The 23,699-nt window shown below is 40.2% G+C and overlaps 2 protein-coding genes across 2 annotated transcripts; both read left to right on the top strand.

The window, feature by feature from the left end:
• The first annotated feature begins 943 nt into the window (after positions 1-943).
• aipl1 (aryl hydrocarbon receptor interacting protein-like 1) lies at positions 944-7,510 on the top strand. Its single transcript, XM_062385914.1, has 6 exons — positions 944-1,127; positions 2,782-2,961; positions 4,824-5,012; positions 5,099-5,275; positions 6,162-6,303; positions 6,642-7,510. Exons 1-6 carry the CDS (start codon positions 1,023-1,025, stop codon positions 6,839-6,841), a joined length of 993 nt encoding a protein of 330 aa, XP_062241898.1. The 5' UTR covers positions 944-1,022; the 3' UTR covers positions 6,842-7,510.
• A 2,474-nt stretch (positions 7,511-9,984) lies between these two features.
• On the top strand, positions 9,985-22,930 carry trarg1a (trafficking regulator of GLUT4 (SLC2A4) 1a). Its single transcript, XM_062385913.1, has 3 exons — positions 9,985-10,838; positions 20,689-20,815; positions 21,388-22,930. The coding sequence occupies exons 1-3, from the start codon at positions 10,392-10,394 to the stop codon at positions 21,396-21,398; spliced, it is 585 nt and encodes a 194-aa protein (XP_062241897.1). The 5' UTR covers positions 9,985-10,391; the 3' UTR covers positions 21,399-22,930.
• Positions 22,931-23,699: the final 769 nt, after the last annotated feature.

The following is a 23,699-nucleotide window of genomic DNA, read 5'->3' as shown; positions in this document are numbered from 1 at the left end:
TTGCCCGCTCAAACTGCTTGCAGACTTTGTGAGCACACACACTACAGGAGCTTTGGATTAGTCACACATATGCAAACACAGCTACACACATGCACACATGACCCAGATGGGAGACAGATGTTTCAAAGACAAGGTCAAGGAGTCCACACTGTAATTGTCTGCTCCATTTCTCAGTATTCTCGGCATTGTTCAGATAACCACATCCACGTAAATCCAGGAAATTTCCTCCAGAATGGAAACCATGTCCTTCTCTTTCTAATATGAGGACGTATATTAGAAAGAGGACGTAGGACGTAATATGGGGAGAGCGTGGCCTAGGGGATAGAGCGGGGGCTCTGCAACAAGAAGGTTGCCGGTTCGAATCCCACTCTATCCCATCTGCATGCCTAAGTGTCCTTGGCAAGATACTGAACCCCTAAATGGCCCCTCATAAATGCTGAGTGTTCTAAAATGTAAGTCAGATAAATGACATGTAATGTAATGTAAAGGACACAAAACACACACACACACACACACACAAAACACTGCAGTTCTCTGATCATGTAAAGCACATGTTGCTGAAATAATAGCATCCAAAATCTTTCTTCACTTTCATCATCATCATTTGTTGTTTTTAAAGGCAATATTATTTACGTGCAATCGCAAAATTATTACTCATTTATTGGTTGTTTGTTCATTGGTTTGTGTCTTTTGTCAGATTTTAAACTTGTATTTTTATAAATTGTAAATAAACTGTTTTTCAGAACTCTGATTTTGTTCTGCTTTCTCTTGTACAATAGCCACTAAGTCTTTCTATTCTATTAGATTCAATCTTCATCTCCTCCTTTCTGGATGTTGATGATTCAGAGAAAGTGCTGATGATGACTGACTAATGCCAGAAGGAGTTTCTAATCTCATTATCCCAAACCCAAACTAATCCACCGTGGACAACACCTCCAGCTCATACAGATACATGTTGCATGATACGTGCCAGATATACTGTGTGTGTGCATGATAACATCAGGTGAGCCATTTCAATAAAGATGTCGGATATGCAGGATACCCTGCTGCTGGGATCAGAGGGAATCAAGAAAACAATCCTGCATGGAGGCGCCGGAGACATTCCTAAGTTCATCACGGGGGCAAAGGTACTGTTGGCCTTTGACACTTTATTTGCACTTTACATTAATCTATGGCTACGCACCAGATATATATATGCACTTTCACTTAGGCTTTGCAGTCATCCAACATATAAACTAGGCTGTGTGGGCCTATATCTATTTTACTATGAGTATCAAATCCAATTAAATCATGTTTCAGATAAACAGCAACTATGAGGAATCTTGTTCTGGACCAATGAAACAAGATGAATTCAGAAAAAACTCCCAAAGCTTGTTTCTATGCTTTAAATCTAACTAGAGCTACGAATGAAATCAAACATATGCATTTGATTATCATGCACATATGACTGTGTGCAGACAAAGCAGAACAGTGTTATCCGGAGCATAGTGAAACAATTACAAGGCGTGAAGGTATGAGAGGATGTCCAGACGGAGGCATGATGTTACAGAACACTGAGAGTATTCTGCAGCCTCGGATTTTTCTAACAAAGGATCAGATCATCTGTTTGCACATTAAGAGCAAGCACTGTGTGCGGTGTTTCCCTGAGGATGTTTCTTCATATGCCCAAGCTCCATAACAAGACCCACTGTTATTGGCCTTTGAAGAGTACGACCGTATTATATTTGCACCAGGTCCAGAGGGCTGTTGCTCAGTATGAAAGGTTTCATTACCTGTGATTTATGCATTGGTAATTATCTTGACTTGTGCCAGTTTCCAGCAGTTGTAGGATGCAGCAGCAGGATGAGTGAGGGAGGCACGTTTATATTTTTACAATTCCCACCGGCAGCCAGCAGAGGTTGATAGAGGATGGTTATCACCCGAAGGCCCTTTAGTGAGCACAGTATTAACAGAACTTAAACCAACATGGTTTGAATCAGATGCGTCATGTGAGAATTATTCAAACATAAAGAATGCTAATGTGTGGAAAGGAAGAAATTACTTCCAAGTCTTTCTAAGATTAACTGTTTTGACAAGCTGTACAAAACCTTCAATTTAATAAAGAGGTTTTTCGAGTGATCAGTCTAAAACGTGCCTCCTCCATGTAAGTGAATGGGACATGGACCATACTAAAAAGTAATTTAAGATAGTTCTCATCACCCTGTTGGTTCAAGTGTTCATATTCTGGTAAGTTTGGTTTTATTTAGTCATTTGATGTTGTAAAAACAGGCTGAAACTTCATGATTCTTTTGCTACAGGCTTTTATTGTTTTGCAATTGTCAATTTATTTAATTGTCTGAGAATATAAACGGCATATACACAGGCATATAAATTAAAGAGGAAATGACAATACATACTTCTACATGTTGAAACGGAGGACAAAGACATAAACTAGAAAAAAAGAAAGATAAAAGAAGCAATGAGCCTACGTTATAATGGGACCAAAGGAGCAAATACATATGTGTATATATTTATAAGAGAGTTCACATAGAAGGGGGCTGAGTGTTGATTTAAGGGCCTTAAATGTAGTGAAGCAGAGACCCGGAGATGAGCTATGCTCCCACCAGAACAAACTCTTTGACTGATAGAGTGTAAGCTGCCTGCCACTGTTGGACCAGCTTCTCCTACACAACACGCTTGTGGTTTGGACTCCTTCAGTAAATATAAGGAAGCAAGTAACAATTTGTCTTTGACTTTTAAAAATCTAACTTCATACAGTTAATTTGTTTATTTTTCCTCCAGGTGACGTTTCACTTCCGCACCCAGCTGTGCGATGATGAACGCACAGTAATAGACGACAGCAAAGTGGTCGGGACGCCCATGGAGATCGTGATCGGCAACATGTTCAAACTGGACATATGGGAGACTCTGTTAGCCTCGATGAGGATCGGTGAGGTGGCGGATTTCTGGTGTGACATCACTGTGAGTGTTTTTATGTGGGACCTTGTCTTGTGATTGATTTTAAGGCACACAGGATTATATCTTTTACAGTCTGAGACGCGTGACTGTGCATGTTAGACATCACGCTGCAGATGTGGAGGTCACAGTCTCTGATTTCAATAACAGGCAACAAATCATTACAATAACACATGTTTCATGTGACACAATTATACATTTACAGCTGAGACATGAAGCACAAGCATATTTTTCAACCCTCCTAAGATAGCTCACATGGTCATAAAAATAGAAAACCAATATGGAGGCAGGTTATAGGAGAGAACCTATCACTATACATTATATTTCTCAGGCGAACCTTCTCCTTCCGCTAACTTCCAATCTGTTAGAGTGAGCAAGTGATTAAAATATTTGCCTTCAGTGGCAAGCAAATCCACAGCATGACTTTGCGTGGAGTTCAACCCCGGTGAACTTTGACCCTTCCGCTGCAAAGAGTTGACGTACCACAGATGATCACAACTTTCTCAAAACTGGATCAAGAGGTTACACCAAGCAGAAACACTTACATAATTATAATAACGATAATATATTTGAATATTAACGAACAATCATAAACCCAGTCACAGCTTGAATTCCCTGCATAATTCTGTGTGAGTAATCTTTTGTTTGTTTCTGTGGAACCTCCCCCTGTTATAAAAGCTCACACAGATATTTGGCACATAAACATGTACGCACCAACAGAATATTTGTGATGCAAACATACCTCCTGTGTGTGTGTGTGTGTGTGTGTGTGTGTGTGTGTGTGTGTGTGTGTGTGTGTGTGTGTGTGTGTGTGTGTGTGTGTGTGTGTCAGAGACAGATGGATTGAGGCATTATATTGTTATTAATCTGCAGCTCCCTCTCTTTCCTCTAATCGGCTCTGATTCCTGCTGAATCAGCACTCCGCTGACTCCCCCCCCCCACTCTGATTAGATGTGATTGAGGCTTAGCATTGCATCACTCTCACTCTGAGCAACATGGCCGCTCGACACTCACTCTACTGTAAACCCTCTGTAGTGTCACTGCCGCCCAGTGGAGGGCTTACTTAACATGTTGAATGGAGGAAACAGACTCGGATGGTCGCAAACAGCTCATAATGAATATTTAATTTGATCAACTTAATGTAAGATTAATCATATATCTCATTAATAGAACATATGTGTAAGTACAGGAATTGGGGTCTTTGCATAACTTATTTTCACATGTCCACTGACCAGGATTTAAAAGTATCAGAATTAAAAAATAAAAATGATTTCTTATTTATTTTCCGTTATGCTTTTGTTATTAGAACTATGTAACAACAGTGATTTTATAAATGCAAAAAAAGAATCTGACTTGGTTAATGATAAAAAGCAAGATAAAATAAAACTAGAATGATTGTAAGTAGAGTTCATGTCTCCGCCACGGACCAATTCACAAAAATTCCCTAAATCCAATTTTTACTTTGTATTTGCACAAAATTCCATAAGTATTTCAAATTATTGAAAATCTATCCATCTGAAAACACTGAACAAAGTACAAAAAAAATTCAAGCCAAACCCATAAATAACCTTCCTCCAAGTTTCATGGTAATGTATCCAATAATTGTTGTGTAATCCTTCTAACTTTCAGACTAAGAAAACACAGATTTAAAAAGTCATAACATAATGATAACCATTTAAATCTGAAAAAAAGTTTTTAGAGTGGTAAGCTGCATTTAAAGGAAGACATTTGAAAAAGTGATCAGTTCAAATGATGGCAGGGTTGGTCTTTGAAGTTCACGGTGATTCCTTCAGGAGACCACCTATTAATAGTCCGACCATTATTATTTACTGATTTCATTCATAACTTGTGTTGAACATCTTCTCCAGCACACTGGCGTTTACCCACTTGTCTCCAAGAGTATGCGACGCATTGCTGAAGGCAAAGATCCTGTGGACTGGCACCTCCACACGTGTGGCATGGCTAACATGTTCGCCTACCACACCCTTGGCTACGACGACCTGGATGAGCTCATGAAGGAACCCAAACCTCTCTACTTTGTCCTCGAGCTGCTCATGGTGAGAAAAGAAAGGGCACACCCACATAGGTTTGAACGAGGATGTAATATGAAACTCGTGAAATCAAACTCCCGTGCATTTTTCAGGTGCAGCAGCCCAGTGAGTACAACAGGGAGTCGTGGGCTCTGAGCGATGACGAGAGGCTGAAGATCGTTCCTGTGCTGCATGGCCAAGGGAACAAGCTCTTCAAACAAGGACGCTACCAGGACGCGACGCAAAAATACAAGGAGGCCATCATCTGCATCAAAAATGTTCAGACTAAGGTCACTATATCAAATAAGATGCTGTTAAATAGAACATGTTTTGCTTCTATAAAACATTTGTTTATGGATGGATTCAATTCAAATTTGAAAGATAGTTTGATGGATGGAGGGATGGATTCAAATCCATTAAAATTTGAATGGATGGACGGATGGATGGGCTTACAGTATGAATTGACATAGATGTCAATGTCCATTTTATATATATAGAACATTTAAAACCAACTTGGTTGACCAAAGTGCTTTACAGGTGTAATGGTACAACAAAAGGACATTAAAAACGTATTACATTAAAGTACAATAATACAAATAAAATAAAATAAAAGATATACAATAAGATAAATAAAATTAGCCGCAATGAAATGTACTCAGCCCGAGTAGATAGCCTGAGAGAACAAGCTTGCTTTTAGTAGCGATTTAAAGTGGGTTAAAGACGGGGCGGATCTAATGTGAAGTGGTTGGTTGTTCCACAGGTTTGGGGGGGGGGGGGGTTGCTACTGCAAAGACGCGATCACCTCTTGTTACTAGCCTTGTCTGAGGTTTGTCAAGGAGCAGCTCAGTGGCTGATCTCAGTTCCCTAACTGGAGTGTGTATAAAGAGAAGTTTGGATAAGTAAGACGGAGCCAGTCCGTTAAGAGACTTAAAAGTTAAAAGTCAAGATCCTGTGACAAACAGGAAGCCAGTGTTTGGGACTAGCTGCAGGCGTTTAATTGAGGATTTGTCTTAGCCTACATAAAGAGAATTACAATAATCAAGACTGGAGGTTATGAATGCATGGATCACTCTCTCAATGTCTTTATGTGGGAGGTAGGCCTTTCACCTTGGCTATTTGTCGCAGTTGAAAATCTAACCAAACCATAATTAGATATTCACTATGTTCACCCTTCAGAAAAAATCCTGGGAGGTCCCATGGATGAAACTGGAGAAAATGGCCAACACCTTGACCCTGAACTACTGCCAATGTTTGCACCGTATGGAGGAGTACTACGAGATCATCGAGCACACCAGTGACATCATCAATCAGCACCCAGGTTAGGGTGGCGTGTGCTGAAGGTGTAACAGTGGTGTTTTTAAAGCAGAAAATCCTTAGAAAGCAGGAAAAGTACACAATGACATTCCAGTTGGTTGATTTAAGAGGGTGCTGTGTAAGTCTTACTACAGCCTCTCAGGTTATCCAGACTTTAACAAGCTGGCTATATTTTTTTTACAGTGTCTTTGCATATGTGAGTTTTTATTGTGGCTGTACATTTTCTTAATTTCTCATGTGTCTATAAAACCCTGAGCGCTTAAAAGTAGTTCTTAAAGTAGTTCAGCAACACTATCATGCACAGTATCATGCACAGTCCTACTACTTCTACTTGTCCTCCAGGCGTAATGAAGGCCTTCTACCTACGAGGGAAAGCCCACATGGAGGTGTGGAACGAGGCAGAGGCCCGGCAGGACTTCAGCAGGGTGCTGGACCTGGACCCTCGCATGAAGAAGGCTGTGAAGAAGGAACTGGCTGTGCTCAATATGCGCATGGAAGAGAAAAACCAGGAGGACAGGGAAACGTACAAGGGAATGTTCTGACCAGGACAGACTGCGACTCTGAGCAATCAGTGACGTGATGTGACAAAGACGGAGTGAAATTGTTGAAACAAATCGATGTAATTTATTGATATTTTCCAACAATAAAATAATACCTTGATGCTGGTTCAATAAATCAGGAATTGTATGAACACCAATCTTAAGGCCCATCTACCTTTTTTTACCAAACCATGATTGAGACCACATCGAAGTTAAATTCACCCATATATATAACTATCTTTAAAAAGTTCTTCAGCAATATGTCATGAATGCTACTATTAGCAATGCATTACATGATTTGCCTGGAAAATTATTATTACATTATTAAATAGTGTTTAAGAATAGTAAGTAAGAATATCTTTGTTTATCTTTACTGTCAAGAGTTAGATAGGAAATCCATGAATCTAATGGCAGCGGGAGCCAGTTTAGTTTATATTATCTTGGTTTCGCTTAGTTTAGCTTCACTTAGTTTAGCTTTTCTTTGTTTACTTTATATTGTCTTATCTTATCTAACAACTAGCTGAGCACTGTCCAAGAGAGAGAAAGACCTCTAGCACAGGTCAAGTTCGTCACATAACACAATCTTTTTCTTTTGTTTAATCCAGGTGAACAGGGATATGTATTATTTGAAGACTGGATTAAAAAATAAAAGATTTCAAACAAAGTAATTAATTACTGATAGATGGTTTGCATTTTGTCCAGAACCTGGGTGTTTCGTTTTATTTCCAGTGAGAGGCTGTATCAGTCTTCTTATCAAACTTAGTCATCAGGGGAAGAGCAAATATGTTTCCTAAAATGTAGAACTTGTCCTTTAACGTTGTGTTTTGATCTGGAATACTCCGTTGACATTTTTGAAGGAACTGAACCAACCATTTGTCTGTCTGTCTCAAAATAATGACAGCCTCTGGCCTCTGCTAAAGACCTGAAGTGCTGGCTATGTTCTTTCTAAAGAGTACTTTTAGAAAATCAACTGAAGCACAAGTCACGTCTCAAAGTCTTGTAAGCACATTGGCCTCCCACAAGGTGGAGCTGTGACCACATCCTCAGGGTTAGCCTGAACCCTCCTGGTGAACTGGTCCTGAGCTGCGTTCAAATCTTCATGAGGAGTCTGGGGGCTTGTAAAACTAAATGATGTGGCTGGTACTTGCTGTTCATCTCCCTCCTGTCTCTCTTTTGTGCAAGCGTTTACCGCAGAGTCTTTATGACAAAGTGGTGAGAGAAAAGAAATGAAACAGGCCTAATGGAAATGAGGAGTTCTGACTCACACATCCTCCTCTGAGTTTCCTTAGAACCACAGAAATCCACTGGAAAAAACTCACTTGAATGTTCTTAGATCGATAGTGTTGCAACACACTGAGCTCACTTTCATTCACGGAATCACCGTCTGCACCACTGTCCCCCTCATCACCACCAAAGGTCACAATGCAGTGCAGCAGCCACTCTGACAAATGAGGCGGACGCTAATGCACCAGTCTAACGCAGGGGAAATCAATAGGAGAGGATGAGAGTAAAGAAAAAAATATCACGATTAAACATTCAACTTAGCATTCAACCCATTACAACCACATTTGTTGCACGTCTGATAGCCCGGTCTGAGAAGGATAGATTAAGACACTGCAAAAGATGGACTTTTATTCGAAAATAAATTGTATAGATAGATAGATAGATTACTTTATTCATCCCCGAAGGGAAATTAAGTCGTCATAGCAGCCGGTACATTTGAATACAATAAAATACAATACAATAGAATAAAATAAAATATATTTAGGTAGAAAGAATAAAAACAGAAACACAAGATAAATAGGTAGATAAGGTGCAGTGGCAAGATGATGAATATAATTTCATTCACAGATGGAAAAAACATAATTTTCTCAGTGACATTTATTAACATGACAGAGACAGAGTTGATTTGATTCAGGGATGTCTGTCCGAGCCTTAAGAAACCTTGTCCCGGACAACAACACGGAGGCTACATCAAATTCTGCATAGCAGCACAATCTGCTGCAGGCTTCCCTCCATAAACTATTGGTGCTGATGCTGAGGAGAGGGGGAGAGAAGGAATGGTGGGGCAGGAGGAGGAAGGAGAGCTATCATGAGATGCGTCAAGTTATAAGAATGCAGGAAGTGTAACGGCTGTGGATTCAACAAAATAAGATACAAATGATAGAGAGGAAGAATTATATATATATAATGGGATAATTTTAACTTTCTTGCAGCAAAAAGGTGGACTTAAGATTTCCTATGACAATGCCAAAATAACAAAAGCATTTTAATTGTAAGTGTCTCTGAGTTTTGTTTTGTTTTTCTAAAGCTGCTTGTATAAACAATCCCCTGTTGGATTGAGTTATTTCAATTCTAACTTACGTGTAGCTCATAACCTTTTGAGATGGACTCCTTCCTGTTTCAGTGAATAACTGATAACTCCATTTGGCAAATGATTTTGCTCATAGAAACTAACGTTGTTTTCCCATTCACAAAGCTTACACTGGGACGTATCTGGTGATCGTGCTCAAGGTCATGCCACGGACTGAACGGTGAACAGAAGGAGCTGCAGTTTGAGGCAGCTCCTCAACGGTTACCAATCCTCCTGCTCAATACCAAGAGCAACAGTAAAGGACTGTAAGTGCAGGAGTTACATGCTGGCCATCCAAGATACCATATGTGACAAGATTGCATGACACAGAATATTTTGTAATTCCACATATAGCCCAAAATATGTGCGACCGTAATACCTAAATAATAATATTGCGACAAAAAATCAAAACTGAGCAGTTCAGAAATAGTTTTTAAAAATCGAGAGCGAACTAAAGCATTTACAAGCTGGAATGACAATCATTATCACATTCCTACACAGTCCCCTTAAATTCAGTCAAGCTGCACCAAGTTACATGAACTTGATCATGTTTTGTTTTGGATGGAATATATTACTAGTTATTGGCTAATTATTGCTCATTTACAGGATATTCAGAAGCGTCGTGTTGGCAAATGACGCTTTTATTTTTTGCTTCAATCACCGGAAGTGCTGCGTTCACAGGTTGTGACTTGACCGGTCCCAAGTTGAGTCCGGTCACTGAACTGCTGCATCGTGGAGGCAGAAGAGGAGAGAGGCTCAGGACAATCTGCTGAGAGAGACCGGACATCGTCATCCCTTCTTCCTTCAAACATTAACAAAGAACGTGTGGGGAACTTCCCAGAGGAGATTGGTGGCAGTGGATGACGGTGGGAGACAGGACCTGTTCCTCTGACTGATTGGATGAGAGAAGAAGAGGTTATCACTCATCTGATGCTGTGCAGGAATGATGTGAAGAAAAGAATGATCACCTCCGATTCCATTCTTTTACATTCAGAGTCAGTACACACCCAGCTTTTACAGCACATCGCTGTAGTCTAACTTCATTGATCTGCTGCTGATCACTTTTTAATCCAGTTCACATTCATCTGATTGTCTATTATGGAAAGAAGGGGTCTCCTGATTTGTGATCAGTTTTAAAGTTTAAAACAACGACAACAACATAGATTCCCTGGTGTAATTTGCTAAAAGTGAGAGTTGAACATGGCCATCAACACGGACACAGACTTCCAGAAGTCCAGCCTGGGTGAAGGAGGAGGAATAGGAGGAGGAGGAGGAGGAGGAATAGGAGGAGGAGGTGGCGCACAGTTGGCAGACTCTCTAGAGACGGAGAAGCTTCTGGCGGTGACAACCGAGCCCGGAGGCAACGGGGTAAAGATGTCCACCTCCTTCACGGTCAACGTGGGCGGAGACAAGGGCCTGGACGCCGACCAGAACGGCCACGGAGTCGGGCTGAGGTCGGGCTCCGTGGGGCAGCTGACCGCCGCCGCCCCGCTCTCCCCTTCCAAGGCCAGCCTGAGCCGCTCCTCCACCGGGAACGCCACCGTGCAGGAGACCCCGAAGCCCAAGGATTACCTGTTACTGGTCATCTTCTCCTGCTTCTGCCCCGTGTGGCCCGTCAGCATCGTGGCTCTGGTCTACTCCATCATGGTGAGCATCACTTAAATGTAAATTGTCTGTGTGGGTCAGCAGAACTACCAGGAAAATGAATGTATTAGTCTGACCCTGGAGGAAGAACTAGGCTGGAACAGCAGAGAGATATGATGAATGAGTAAATACGGTATGTTTTGTCAATGAGATATAAAGACCAGATGCAGAGGAACAGTAACATTTCAGATCTGGAGTCTGGGGAGTGTAAACCACATATCTAAATATCTGCAGAAGCAAGTTGTTAAATAGGAAATAAGAGTAAAAAAAATTTGGTTTTGAAGGGTTTTTATTTAAATGTGTCATTTCCAACTTTATAAACTTCGTTAACATGGACATTCATGTATTATCCTTCATAATAACAAATAATTTAAAATATGTTTGATATTAACATGGTCTGGTTCAGAAATGTCAGTTTTGTAACTGGTATGAAGGAATAAGGAAAGAAACCCCCCAAAACAACATATCCTATGTATGCTTATGTTATCTCTTTTATTAATAATAGACTATCTTCATATAATTCTAAAATTGAAGAGAATGTGAATATTGTTCTCAACTGAGCAACTGAATCTGTGATGGGCATCAGAGCCTAAGGAGTATTTATCCCTAACATAAATAGAAATATCTTATGTATACTTTTAAGATGGATCAATCATTATTTAAATAAAAACAACAATGTTTCTAAATGCTGTTTTCAAGCAACTACATCAAATCCAAGGAGGCCCTCAGATATAGTTATAAATAGAAAAGTTATTTCAGTTATTTTTACTTAACTTATTCAAATGCAATCATCCCCAAATTCCTCCAAATGTTGCTTCCATTTCTATACCAGTATGAGGGCAGGACATGGCTCCATGATTCCTGAGAAAGTCATTAATATTGTTTGCCAGTATATAGCTTACTGCACACACACACACACACACACACACACATAAACACACAAACAAACACACACGCACGCATACACACATAAACACACACACACACACACGCATGCATGCACGCACACACACACACACACACACACTCCAAATTGTTCACGTTGCTGGGAGTTTAAATGAACTCAGGTCTGCTTTCGACAGGTGATTCATTCTCTGACTGAAAGTTTCTCGATGCACAAAACACTGATAAATGATGCAGCCGAGACACAGCACACAGACACTGTTCCTCAGAACACTGCTGCTGTCTACTGCTCTCCACTTAGTGCATGTTCTTTAAGGGACCAAATCATGTTATTCTACAAGATTACATCCAGCCTAACTGGGAATAATGATGACTCTTCACAAAGATCCATGTTCAGCATGCTCTGGGTCTTTGAAAATGTAAGCCGACACTGTCCCGTTGCCACTCTGCAGTGGTGAGACGTACGCAGTAAAAAATAGTTGCCTGGAGAGCAGGGAAACATGTCACTTTTATGTGTCTGACGATTCCTCACAGCCCTGCTGAATATATTTATGATTTCTTTTTTCACCAGTGCTCCTCAAAGCGGAAAACATATTAACACGAAGTTGTGTTCTGCCCTGCACACTCAGTTTAAACCGTCCTGCATTTTGTCCTCAAATTACACTGGTGCAAGCTCATATAATAAAACATCCTGTAAGAAGAAGCTCCTATAGAAGCTGCCATGATTTATCACAGCCTGTTAGAGCTGTACGTTTGTCGTTGCGCCCTCCTCTTCCAGATTGGAAGTCCTCCATATTCAATCAAGGTTTTAATGGGATAAGATCTGCAAATGCAACTGGCTCACATGTTCGGAAAAATCTCTGTGATAATTAACATTCTTATTACATATCAGAGCATGTTTTTCTCCACTGCTTGCAGGTAAATCCAACATGTTTTATTTTGTAAATTAACCTCCAGTTAAATAAGATCTCTTTAATACTAGTGTTCGTCTGGTAATGAAACTGTACAGCAGAGACAAGGTTATTGATCAGTACTTAAAATTATTAATGTGGACGAACCACGAATCTCCTTGAATGGAGTCGTATTTCTTTCCAGTTCACATCTTTGAGGAACATGATATAATTGTATTGTCATTTGGAGACATACATTTTGGTGTATTAAGAATCTCCTCAACATTTCTTCCATGGTTGTGATTCTTTTTCAAATCTGTGGAATAAAGCAAAGTCAGTTTTCACCGAAAAATATAAATAACATAAAAATTAGGTGCATATATATAACTATATATAGAAATATATATAGAAATACACATATATATATATTTATAACTATATATATATTCAGTTGCCACCATCCCGACAGTTAAGTGTAAGTGCTTGTTAACTCTGTTATATTAACAGAGGGATTCAAAGATGAAATTAATGTTTACATTAGGAGATAATGTTTAGATATTGGAGAGAATCAAAAGCCAAAGGAAACAAACCTTTTCAGATCGAAATACAATAAAAGGCTGTGATCTGAACATTCAAGTGTAAAGTTACCTTTTCGCTTATAGATCAATAAGTTCTGCAACAACGTAAACAAAATCCAGCATTGTGTCTTGTAATAATGTGCCTGCGCCTCTATATGTAGCCGAGCAGAGGTGTTGCAACAGGGTAGGCAAAGCTAGGATGATCGGTGAAGACACTGCAACAACACCATGTTTGGAAAACCCTAGCGGATCCCATGCCTCTATCTTTTGGCAGAAGCTTTGTAATTTTAGAGGTTTGATTCAGGGCCGGTGTTAATTTGGTTTGCAGTTGGGCCCCTCAGATCCCTTGAAACATGTGTATAGCCAGGAAACAGCAGCAGAGAATCAGCTGGTGCAGATAAATTTAAGTCTTTAAGATCCACCTTTAGAAACTGTTGAGTCAGGATTTTACTGTAACTCCAGTTGACTTTTTAACAAAGACATGTGTGATCTACTTGTGACACTGTGTGGCAGCTGTATACAGAGAAACAAGGCAGAGGCAATGCAGTGAAACCGTAAGTTCTGTAATATCACTCCTGTGGGTGCTACACACCAAAGGGGATATCATGCGGTATCCATGAGACAGCCTGTACCTCACAGAGCCATCATCGTGACATTCCCCAGTCAGCCACTTGGCAATGGTGCAGCAATCTCAACCATGTGTGTGTGAGTGTGTGAGAGAGAGAGAAAGACAGAGAGAGAGAGAGGCTTTGACAGAGGGCATAAGAAAGAGGAGTGAAGGAGGGAGAAACTGGAGCTGCCCACTAACTCAATAAATGGCGAGAGAAGTCAATTTAGTTTCTCTGCAGAGGGCAGATTGCAGCAGTTAGGCAGCTCTGTGGCAGTGCTCGACATCCTCCCTCTTATGTATGGAAATGGGATACGGGCCATTGCAAAGAAGATCAAAACATCTTTGGCTACAAGGGCAGATGAGTTTGAGAGAGACAAAAAAATGGCCATAAAGTAGCTCCTCTCACTGGATTAGAAAGGAATTGAATCGGCTACCGCAGTAATGCCGGATAAGTGTGAGTCAGTCAGAGCAGGAAAATCCGAGGTTTACACCCGCTTTGGACAAATTGATCAAAAGTAATGTGGTTGATACCGCACGATGCAGCCCCGGAATGAAAGATCACTGCTAAGTGCTAATAATCTCCATGCCCATGTGAAATGGATACTTCAGGAAAGTCGAACAGGGAAAAGGGAAACACTTCATCTTCTGTGAAAATGGTGGTAATGTGCTGAAATCAGAGGAAACACTCAAGACTCAAGGAGACTGAAAACAGAAAGAGAAAATGTTTTTTATCATAAACAGTTGTTTGATATGAAAAGGTTCAGCAGTATATGTAGTATGTTTGTTGTGGTTATATCACTGACAAGTGTATTTAATCTGCATCCACCTCAGTTTTACTTATCTTAGTGTTTGCAGAGAATTTTCCCCCCATAAAAAAAAAAAAAAATTTCTGCCCACACAACCTTAATTTTACAAATCATCATTGTCTCTAGAAATATCAGGGCGAACCAAACATAGAGAGGTGCATCTTCATAACGCAAAGCAACAGTACGCAAGAGCGACATTGTTGAAATATGACTACATGTCACCCTTGTGCCTTTTTTAAAGAAAAAGCTGTATGATTTTCCGACACGTTGGCTGAAGAAAATGTATGCCCACTGCCAGGGTTTGTGATGTCACAAATTTAGGGAAAGCCATCTTGTCCAATTTATTGGCGGGGCTTAGTAGCACAAAAAGACAAGTGACAAACACAAAGATGTAACCGCCAGCTCTGCTGATTCCCTATAGTCCAACAGAGCCGTTCAGTCTGTTTTGGACAACTGTTTTGGTTATTGGACCTCATCTCCACTTTCATTATTCCAGCAGCAGAATGCAGCTGATCTGAGCAACACAAGCTATGATAAATACCCCACACACTGCCTGCCGAGCAATAGACGGACAAAGTAACGGCTAAAGAGGCTCAGAGGTTTGTGATAAGTTGTGAATATTGGTATCGATCAGATGTACAGGACATCTGTTAATATTAATGCAGCTTAAGTGGCTTACACCTAACTTCAAACTGACATAAATAATGTGTTTCTATGTTGTGGTGACATCCTTATCATTAGGCTGTCCACCTGCAAAATCTGCATTTCAGAAATGCAGATTTTGCAACATAAAACTATAACTAACTCGATGAGTCATCACTGCAGGAAACAAACAAAGAAAAGAAATGTTAGAATGGTAACTGATGTAATGTATTGTGCAGTGTATAATACCTAATGGTAATTTACAGCCTCTGTTGAAGCTTCATTAAGCCTCATAAAAAAGGTCTTCAAAGCATCTTTCCCTACTAGCACATGGTGCACTGCTAACAACAGGAGGCGCAAAAAGTTACATCCATCATCATCCACCACCCCCGCCACCACTTTCAACAGCAGGACCACTGAAAGAAGCCAACTTCCAGCTGGCTGCTGCCACAGATCCCTAACAGATGCTCTGGTGGGGAAGGCTTGCGGCTGGCAAACGCTTAGACGGTGCAGTCAATTATGGGGATTGGAGAGGCCGGGGTAATAGGTTTTTACTGCCCATACCAGCCTATCCCAGTAATGGGAAGGCCCAAACTGCAGGAGCGTTATTGCACGCTCGGCAGATTTGCCTGTGAAATATGGACTTGCAGGTCTGCACTAGATGGATGACTGTGTATTTCTGTGTGTATGTGTGTGTGTGTGTGTGTGTGTGTGTGTGTGTGTGTGTGTGTGTGTGAGTGAATGCGTGTGTGTGCGTGCGTGTAGGTAAATGACTTCTTATTTGCAATCTAATACTCGCAGACATAGTGGGAGAGCTTCATACGGCTGTGGCCAATTATATGAAGCCTATCACAGTCCTCCAGCCAAACTGCTCAAAATTAAAACAGAAAACAGAATTATTTATTAAAGAGCATAACCTCAAGAAACCCTGTATGCCCTCATTTCAATGTTTTTTTCTGTCACTTTGCTTGTGTATATGTTGCATATTGGAATACACTTAAAGCTCTAGACTGAAGTAGCAATTTGATCACATAGACCGTAGATAAAGATGGACTACATGACAGCTCCCAAAAAGTGAAGCCCAAACGTCTTAAATCAGTGATAATGGAATCACGGCCAGTGTCTTTACGGCTTCATGTTTTTGTTTTTCTAACACTTAGTTAGCTTGCTTGATCTTTGTTTCAAGTTCACAAACTAACCAAGATATAAATACCATTACAATGTATGAGTTGCACCGGCAGCTAAAACGCGTTTTATGGATGCAAGAAGTAGAGCGGTGCCATCATTGGTAGATCTGATCAGCTGAGCACTTTGAGTGGTTTGCAATTTTAATGGAGAGTCAAGTGTAACAAGACTTGGGTCTTAGAAGCCCTCCTAGTGGCTCCTAGGGGCTGTGAGGTTCCTCGCACCCAAACAGACTAAAGGGGTTTAAGCAAACCAAATATAAGAATCCGACCAACAGCCAAGAACTCTTGGTTGAGAGAAATTTAAGATAATGAATACAAAAATTATGTTAAGGTTTATAAATTAACAAGGAAAGTGATATCAATCACTTTAAGAGGGTCAAATAAAATGAAAATGAAAATAGAAGGAATGTTATACAGGGAACAACAAATCAAGAATTTTCATTTGATCAAAATGGCGACTTATCTCACAAACGTACAGTGCCTACACACAGCTCCTGGTTGTACAGTCCCGCTCTGCCAGGCGGCTGCTGCTGCTGGCTCTACATTATTAATGACAACAGAGAAAGGGAGCACTTACTAGCCTCCACCTTCCGCTGCTGGAAGCTATGGAGAAAGAGTAATGTGTGTGTTTGTGTGTGTGTGTGGGGGGGGGGGGGGGGGGGGGGGCTTGTATGTGTATGTGTGTGTGTGTGTGTTTAGGGGGGGGGGGTCTTTAGTTATGGGGGCCAATTTTGGATCAATACCATCAATGTGAGGACATTTTGGCTGGTTCTCACAAATTCAAAGGGCTGTTAGGTTAAGGGCCTATAGGGACTGAATAAGTGTCCTCACTACAATGTGTGTGCGTGTGTGTGTGTGAGTGTGTGTGTGTGTGTGTGTGTGTGTGTGTGTGTGTGTGTGTGTCTGCGTTTGTGTGATACGACAAAGAACACTAGACAAGACACTTTCAGGTTAGAATTTCCCATTCAGAAAACAAATATGACTGAGCTGTGAATCAATATAGACATTCATCAGCCAGGCGAAGGGTACCTCCCCCTCAACACAACACGCACACACACACACACACACACACAAACAGACACACACACACACACACACACACACACACACACACACACACACACACACACACACACAGACACACACAATATTCCTTTCTTTGTCTTTTTCTTTTATTTATTACGATTGATCATTTTTTGAATTGACCTCTTTTTATTCAGCATTTTTCTCTGAGCGGTCTAAGTACCCTATGTTTTCTGAAAGGGGCTGGCGTTGATTTAAGGTGCTGATGTTGCTCTTCTCTCTGATGTGAGGCCAGATCAATAAAAGGCTCCAATGGGACGGGGTTTTCACATTGCAGTGCTGGAAGCACAAGAAGCTGAAGCCTTTCCCTGCACATGTGTGTGTGTGTGTGTTTGAGGGATAAATCTCTGACATGTGCATTGATCTAGATTTCGTCGGATAACTCACACTGACGTACAAGAGCTGACGTGAAATATTTCAATTCTGTATCGAATTTTTATTCTTAAGGTTAGCCATTTAAAGATGGTAAACTGTGGCCATTAAGGGACAACTGCAACAACACTCAGACAGGCTGTGGCATTAAAACAGTGATGGATTGGTATTAAGGGGCCAAAATTGTGACAAGCAATAATACCCCACACCATCATACCACCGCTACCAGCCCGGCCTGTTGACTCAAGACAGTTCAGGTCCATGGATTCAGTTGAGTCATAGAGTCTGCGTCACTGTAGCCTCACTCCTGACACTATGTTGTTGCCCATCAACCTCAAGCTTTGACAAGTTGTTTATTATCTGATTAGTTATGTAATGTTAAACATCATGATTGACAGCTGAGACTGACACTACACATTACATATTGTCATTTGATATACAGAGTGTATTGGATTATGCAATGGTTGATTAAGTCAGCTGTGATCAAGTCATCAGTTATTGTTTCTCAGAACGCCCTCTGGTTGAATAAAACACGTTCAGCACCAGAGACAGCTCCTAAACCTTTCATCAGCCTTACAAATTAAAAGATGTCATCATCAGGAGCATCAGACCATCGCAGGGAAGGTTTCAATTTAGAACCTAATCCCTGTTAAGTGTGATTTCCTCATTATATCTCTCTGCTGTGGCTCTCGGTTTAACACAGTGTCAGTGATGCTTTTCAAATAGTTTTCCCTCTGAGTTTGACCACAGTGTCAAACCCACCCTGCAAGGATGCTGACCCAGTCTGTGTTCACATTAGATGGTCGAGTGTCTTTAGACTCAAGTAGATCTTGGCTGACACTGAAAGCAGACGGGGTACTACTTAACCTGCTGTCAATCTTTTTTTTTCCAAGATAGTTTCAAGGTTTTGTTTACTCCACTTGCTGTCCTGTGGCATTCAAAAGCTAATTGTTAAGTGGCTTGATATGTGTCAAAAAGCAGCACCATCACACCTGCCACAAGTCTGCAGTGTTTTCATGCTGCATGATGAACACATGGAGAACCTCCAGCATCCAGTGTATTTGTGCTTTACCTCGGTGCAACTTGTTATTGTTGTTTGGTGCTGGAAGTAGTGCAGCTCTGTTCGGTCAGTGGCTGTTATTCTGCAGTTGTTTTAACGTTCTTTCTGAATCTCTGCACATTTTCCGTAGGCATCTTTTAAACTAAAACACTAATTATATGACCATCCACTGATCATTTTGACCGATATGACACACACACAATAAACCCAAAAGGCTGTGGTTCCAACAGTTGGTCGAACAAACCATAATATCACCTCCTTAGCATTGAATTGATAAATTATGGAGTTAAGCTATTAAAGAAAATTATATTGCAATTATTTTCAATATTGTTGTATCACAAAGGTCAAATGTAGAATTATGGATTGTTGTATGTTACTATTTGATAAACTACCTTAAATAGTTTTTGTAAAATAATTAATTACTTTGTAAATATGAAATAATGAGGAAATGTCAGACATGAAGCGTCAGATGTTATGTACCTGCATGTGTTTGTTGTAGCCTACCTATATCTTTGTGAGGACCATTTTGTGTAGACACCTTATAGCCTGAGGGCATTTTCACGTTTTGATTGCAGCAATTGTTGTGATTGCTTGTATGCAGCAAGCATACAGTTTTTCAACACATGGAAAGCTGAAGAGACAATATTTGTATCAGTGATTTATCATTTAAGAGACTCTCACACATGAAAACATTCATACACATGCATCATGTTGTCTGTATATATACAGCCTACATAAAGCATTATACATACAACATTAAGTTGATATACAACCCCTTCGCGCTGCTGGTCCCACCTCCTCCATCCGACTGGTTCTGGATGTCAAATTTTTTCCATCAATCCCAGTCTGACAATCTGACATAGACAATTTCTTTCAGCTCGCAGCTGAGAATAAATTATTGTTGGCTTTTTATCCCATGCGACTCTACAGCAAACGATAGATGTGTCAACATCGCTGTGCAACATCTGTCTCCTTCAACTGTTTAAAATGACTCAAATATCGATTAACTGAAAACCACATAATAAATATTTCAACTGCCAAGACGTTTAGTTCCTCTTCACTTGCTCACTGGTTGTCACAGAAATATAAAGGTTGTGAGTTGCTGGTTACTTGTCCTGGCTCAGTGGAGAGTTGTATTTCATGCTGTTGGTTTTATGATACATGAACGTCACTACAACGAAAAAGAAAAAAGGTGGAAATAACACTAATAACTCCCATTAAATAGACATGGTGAAAAATAAATGTATAAAAGAAATAAAATTAAATTTTCTGTCTGACTTTTATTGCCCCGTGGCTTATTTTTCCACCTGCAGCTAAATAGGATTTTCTTCAACTGCCAATGATAACAATGTTGACGGCAGGAACATGAAGCTTAAGATTTCCGTCCTATCCTTAAAATGGTGGGAGGTTAATTAAACGGCGCCAATATTTCAGTTGTGTTTAGTGTTGATTCTATCTGCTCTCTTTGTCACACAATGTCTGCCAAGGAGGTTTTGTTTTCACCTGCTTGTTTGTTTGTTTGTTTGTTAGCAAGATTACGCAAAAACTATTACCACAACACTAGATGTCTCAAACACCGTGACAGGAAAAATTTACCCCCTTAATTTAAAAGGGTTATTTGGAAAATCACAATCTGTTCTTGATGTCTTGCAACATTTTTCATGCCCTGCATAACATTATGATGGGAATGTGTTAATACATGGTGCGTTTGTGTTCCTCCAGTCCAGAAACAGTCTCCAGTCGGGCGACATGGACGGGGCCAAGAGGCTGGGTAAACTGGCTCGCCTGCTCAGCATCGTCTCCATCATCCTGGGCGTGGTCATCGTCATAGTCTACGTCTCCGTGGCAGGTACGTAAAATAAAGACAAACAGGACAAATTTAAACAGGCAGTGTCATCAGTGATGTCACCTCAACAAACAACCATTTTGGAATAATGTCTGAACATGTCATTATTTGCTGCAGAATCCTCACTAACATCTAATATATGTATGCATAAACGTTATGCTCATTATAACTTATGAATATTCAAAGGGTTATCAGTTGAAAATGATGTACGATATGTGTGTTTGCACACTGAAACACACGCACACACTCCCAGGACTTAAACCATAAGTGTTCACCAACAAGGTGTACCTCCTGCATTACGATGACATTGTGATATATGACACTGCAGCAGGAGAATGAGATGTGTGTATTTTTATGTCCAAACTCAGCATATTTCGCTGTGTGTGTGTTAGAGTATGTGTGTAGACTGATTTAGCACTGCACCAACTGTAGGGTATGGTGCAGCAATCCCGACAGCTCAGCCCCGGACCGTAACCTGTCAAAATATGAGCTTGAGGGTGAATTTTATTTGTCTTTTTTTGTCCAACATGACTCTTTATCACAGCGCCATCTCTCTGCTTGTCTCTCTCTAACAGCGACCCAATGACCTGGAGAGTCTGAGGGGGAGAGGAACCCGTAACACCGTGAAAACCAAACCACAGAGGCAACAAAAAAAGAAATACAATTCATAACATTATGCTACAATATTATTGCATCAAGACCAACCTCAGAAAGCTAAACAAAAAAACAAAACAGGAGAGAGTAGCTATTGCAGAAAGTAAACAGATTTACAAATTTACAAATCCCTCAAAGCTGCATGCATTAGAATCCAGTAACATTCGCTTGACAAAAATAACCTAAAGCCTGATGTTAAAAAGGTCAGGTTAAAAGACAGAGGGGGAGGAAATGCAGATGTAATTGTGGTTAAGAGAATAAAAGTTTCATTTTTGGAATAATGGACTTCTTGAAATGAAGCAGATGATCCACGAATGAGGGGAGAGTGAGCGAAGACTTTTTCTACGTGCTGGATGGAGCTCCTTTGGAAAACTGACTGTGGGTTTCGGACTGGGTTTGGATTTTGGACAGCTGCATTTATCCTCATATATTCCTTACTGAAATTCTTGCATTCAAAGCATATAAAGCTACAAATATTTGAAATATAGGTATATGAACATATATATATATATATATAAATGTACATTTTATAAAAATGTTTGTATGCCAAGTGGTGCTGGGTTTAAGTCACAACGGCTGCTTTGTTGGTGCTTGGATTATCAGTGGAAACTCAAGGGTTTGATTAAATAAACGGGAGAGGGAACACATCTTTTTTTAATTTTAATTTAATTATTTTTTTATTAAAACAAATGAGACCAACTGCATGCCTGAATGTAGATAACCAATCTTCTGCCTTTGTTTGGACTGTTGTTAGTCATCTCCGTCATTAGGAAGGAGTCAGGGAGGCTGACGAGTTTGCACATGGAGGAGTGATTTGTGTACATTGTGAGTCCGGCCACTGTAGAATGTGTAAAAGAACCCTCTGAACTTCTCCCCACTGTCTCCAACATTTCCTGAACCTTGCCTCGCTCCGGCAGAGACAGATATGCATGCCAAACCTCGCACCATCTTTGAATTCTTTCTTTTTCTGTCTCACCCTGTCATTCTTCACCTTCAAATCAAAGTGGCTGCTTTAGTTGTGTCTGTTTTCCTTCATCTTTCTTAAACACTTTTACTACCACCCCACACACATCGCTCCCAATTCCCATTCTTACATTGTTATACATTGACTGGTAAATACCAATGTTTCACTGAATGTGTTTTTCTCCTCTCCTTGTATTGGTATGAAATGTATTTATATGGGAAAATATTTATGCAATATGTACGCATGCTACGGGCCGAACCAGCTCACACATTTATTTTTTGTAAATGAGCAGGTCTGAGTTTGACCAAGTTACAAAATGCATTTAAAGCACGAAAGATCGCCTGGAAAAGTCAATTTTATTGGAGACAAAGACTCATTACAGACTTTGCTGCAAGCACAGGTAATGTCACTGTATAAGATCCCTTAGCGTCAGTTAAAGCCACCGTGTTTCTTTGTTCATTCAAGCTTGTTTTTCTTTCTTACATGTATAAAATCTAAATCAGGAATCATTTGGACTAAGTCCCTTTAATGTGACGTGATGACCATGTGTTGAGTTCCAGTTGTTCTTCGGTAAAGGGCTCGTACAAGTGACACAAGAGAAACACCAGCTAATTACGGATGGAGGGGAAATTCAATTTGTCAGACTATGCAGCTTAAGTGATTCTTAATCTAAACATCATCAACGTTAAAGCTGAACAACGCCAAAATGTCAAGTATTAACTCAATATAGCACAATGTTTTGTGCAAAATGGGTTTATATCAAATGTCCATTCCAATTCATAGTTGTACATAAAAAAATGACATTCTGTATCCAAACATCTGAAAGCAGCAAAATCCAAAGATTCCTTATGTTTACGACAAAACGCAAGAAAAAAAGCGTCACATTACATTGCTACCAAATGACAACGTATCTGTCATCACTGGAGATCACGCCTCGTGTCAACATTCAAATTCTCCATCTGTGATACTGGTGGTCAGGAGTCAACTGTCTATAGCCTGTAAGCACTGCTCTGTCAGTAAAACAGTTATAACGTACATTTCATTTTGTATATGACTGTGTTTCCTTTGCAGTATAATGTATGTGCCAGCTTCCATATCTGTAGTGTACATTTTGCATGTCTGGAATAAATGTTACCATGCATGGTCCAAGTGTTGCCTCTTGACAATACTGTTCACGACGTGTACAGTATACCTACAGAAATTAGTTTAGAAGAGTAACAGTACGGTAAGCTGCTCGGAATCAACACAACACCACAGTAAGGATTTTAA

The sequence above is a fragment of the Platichthys flesus genome, chromosome 4 (genome assembly GCF_949316205.1).
Source record: "Platichthys flesus chromosome 4, fPlaFle2.1, whole genome shotgun sequence".
In the NCBI taxonomy this organism is placed as follows: domain Eukaryota; kingdom Metazoa; phylum Chordata; class Actinopteri; order Pleuronectiformes; family Pleuronectidae; genus Platichthys; species Platichthys flesus.
This window is presented reverse-complemented; position numbering and strand designations above follow the sequence as displayed.

Bases quoted from the DNA above. Each gene is read 5' to 3' on its own strand.
- aipl1 (XM_062385914.1), top strand. From the start codon at position 1,023: ATGTCGGATATGCAGGATACCCTGCTGCTGGGATCAGAGGGAATCAAG. The intron at 2,962-4,823 runs GTGAGTGTTTTT...CATCTTCTCCAG, and splicing joins ATTTCTGGTGTGACATCACT to CACACTGGCGTTTACCCACT. The intron at 5,276-6,161 runs GTCACTATATCA...TTCACCCTTCAG, and splicing joins TCAAAAATGTTCAGACTAAG to AAAAAATCCTGGGAGGTCCC.
- trarg1a (XM_062385913.1), top strand. From the start codon at position 10,392: ATGGCCATCAACACGGACACAGACTTCCAGAAGTCCAGCCTGGGTGAA. The intron at 10,839-20,688 runs GTGAGCATCACT...GTGTTCCTCCAG, and splicing joins CTCTGGTCTACTCCATCATG to TCCAGAAACAGTCTCCAGTC.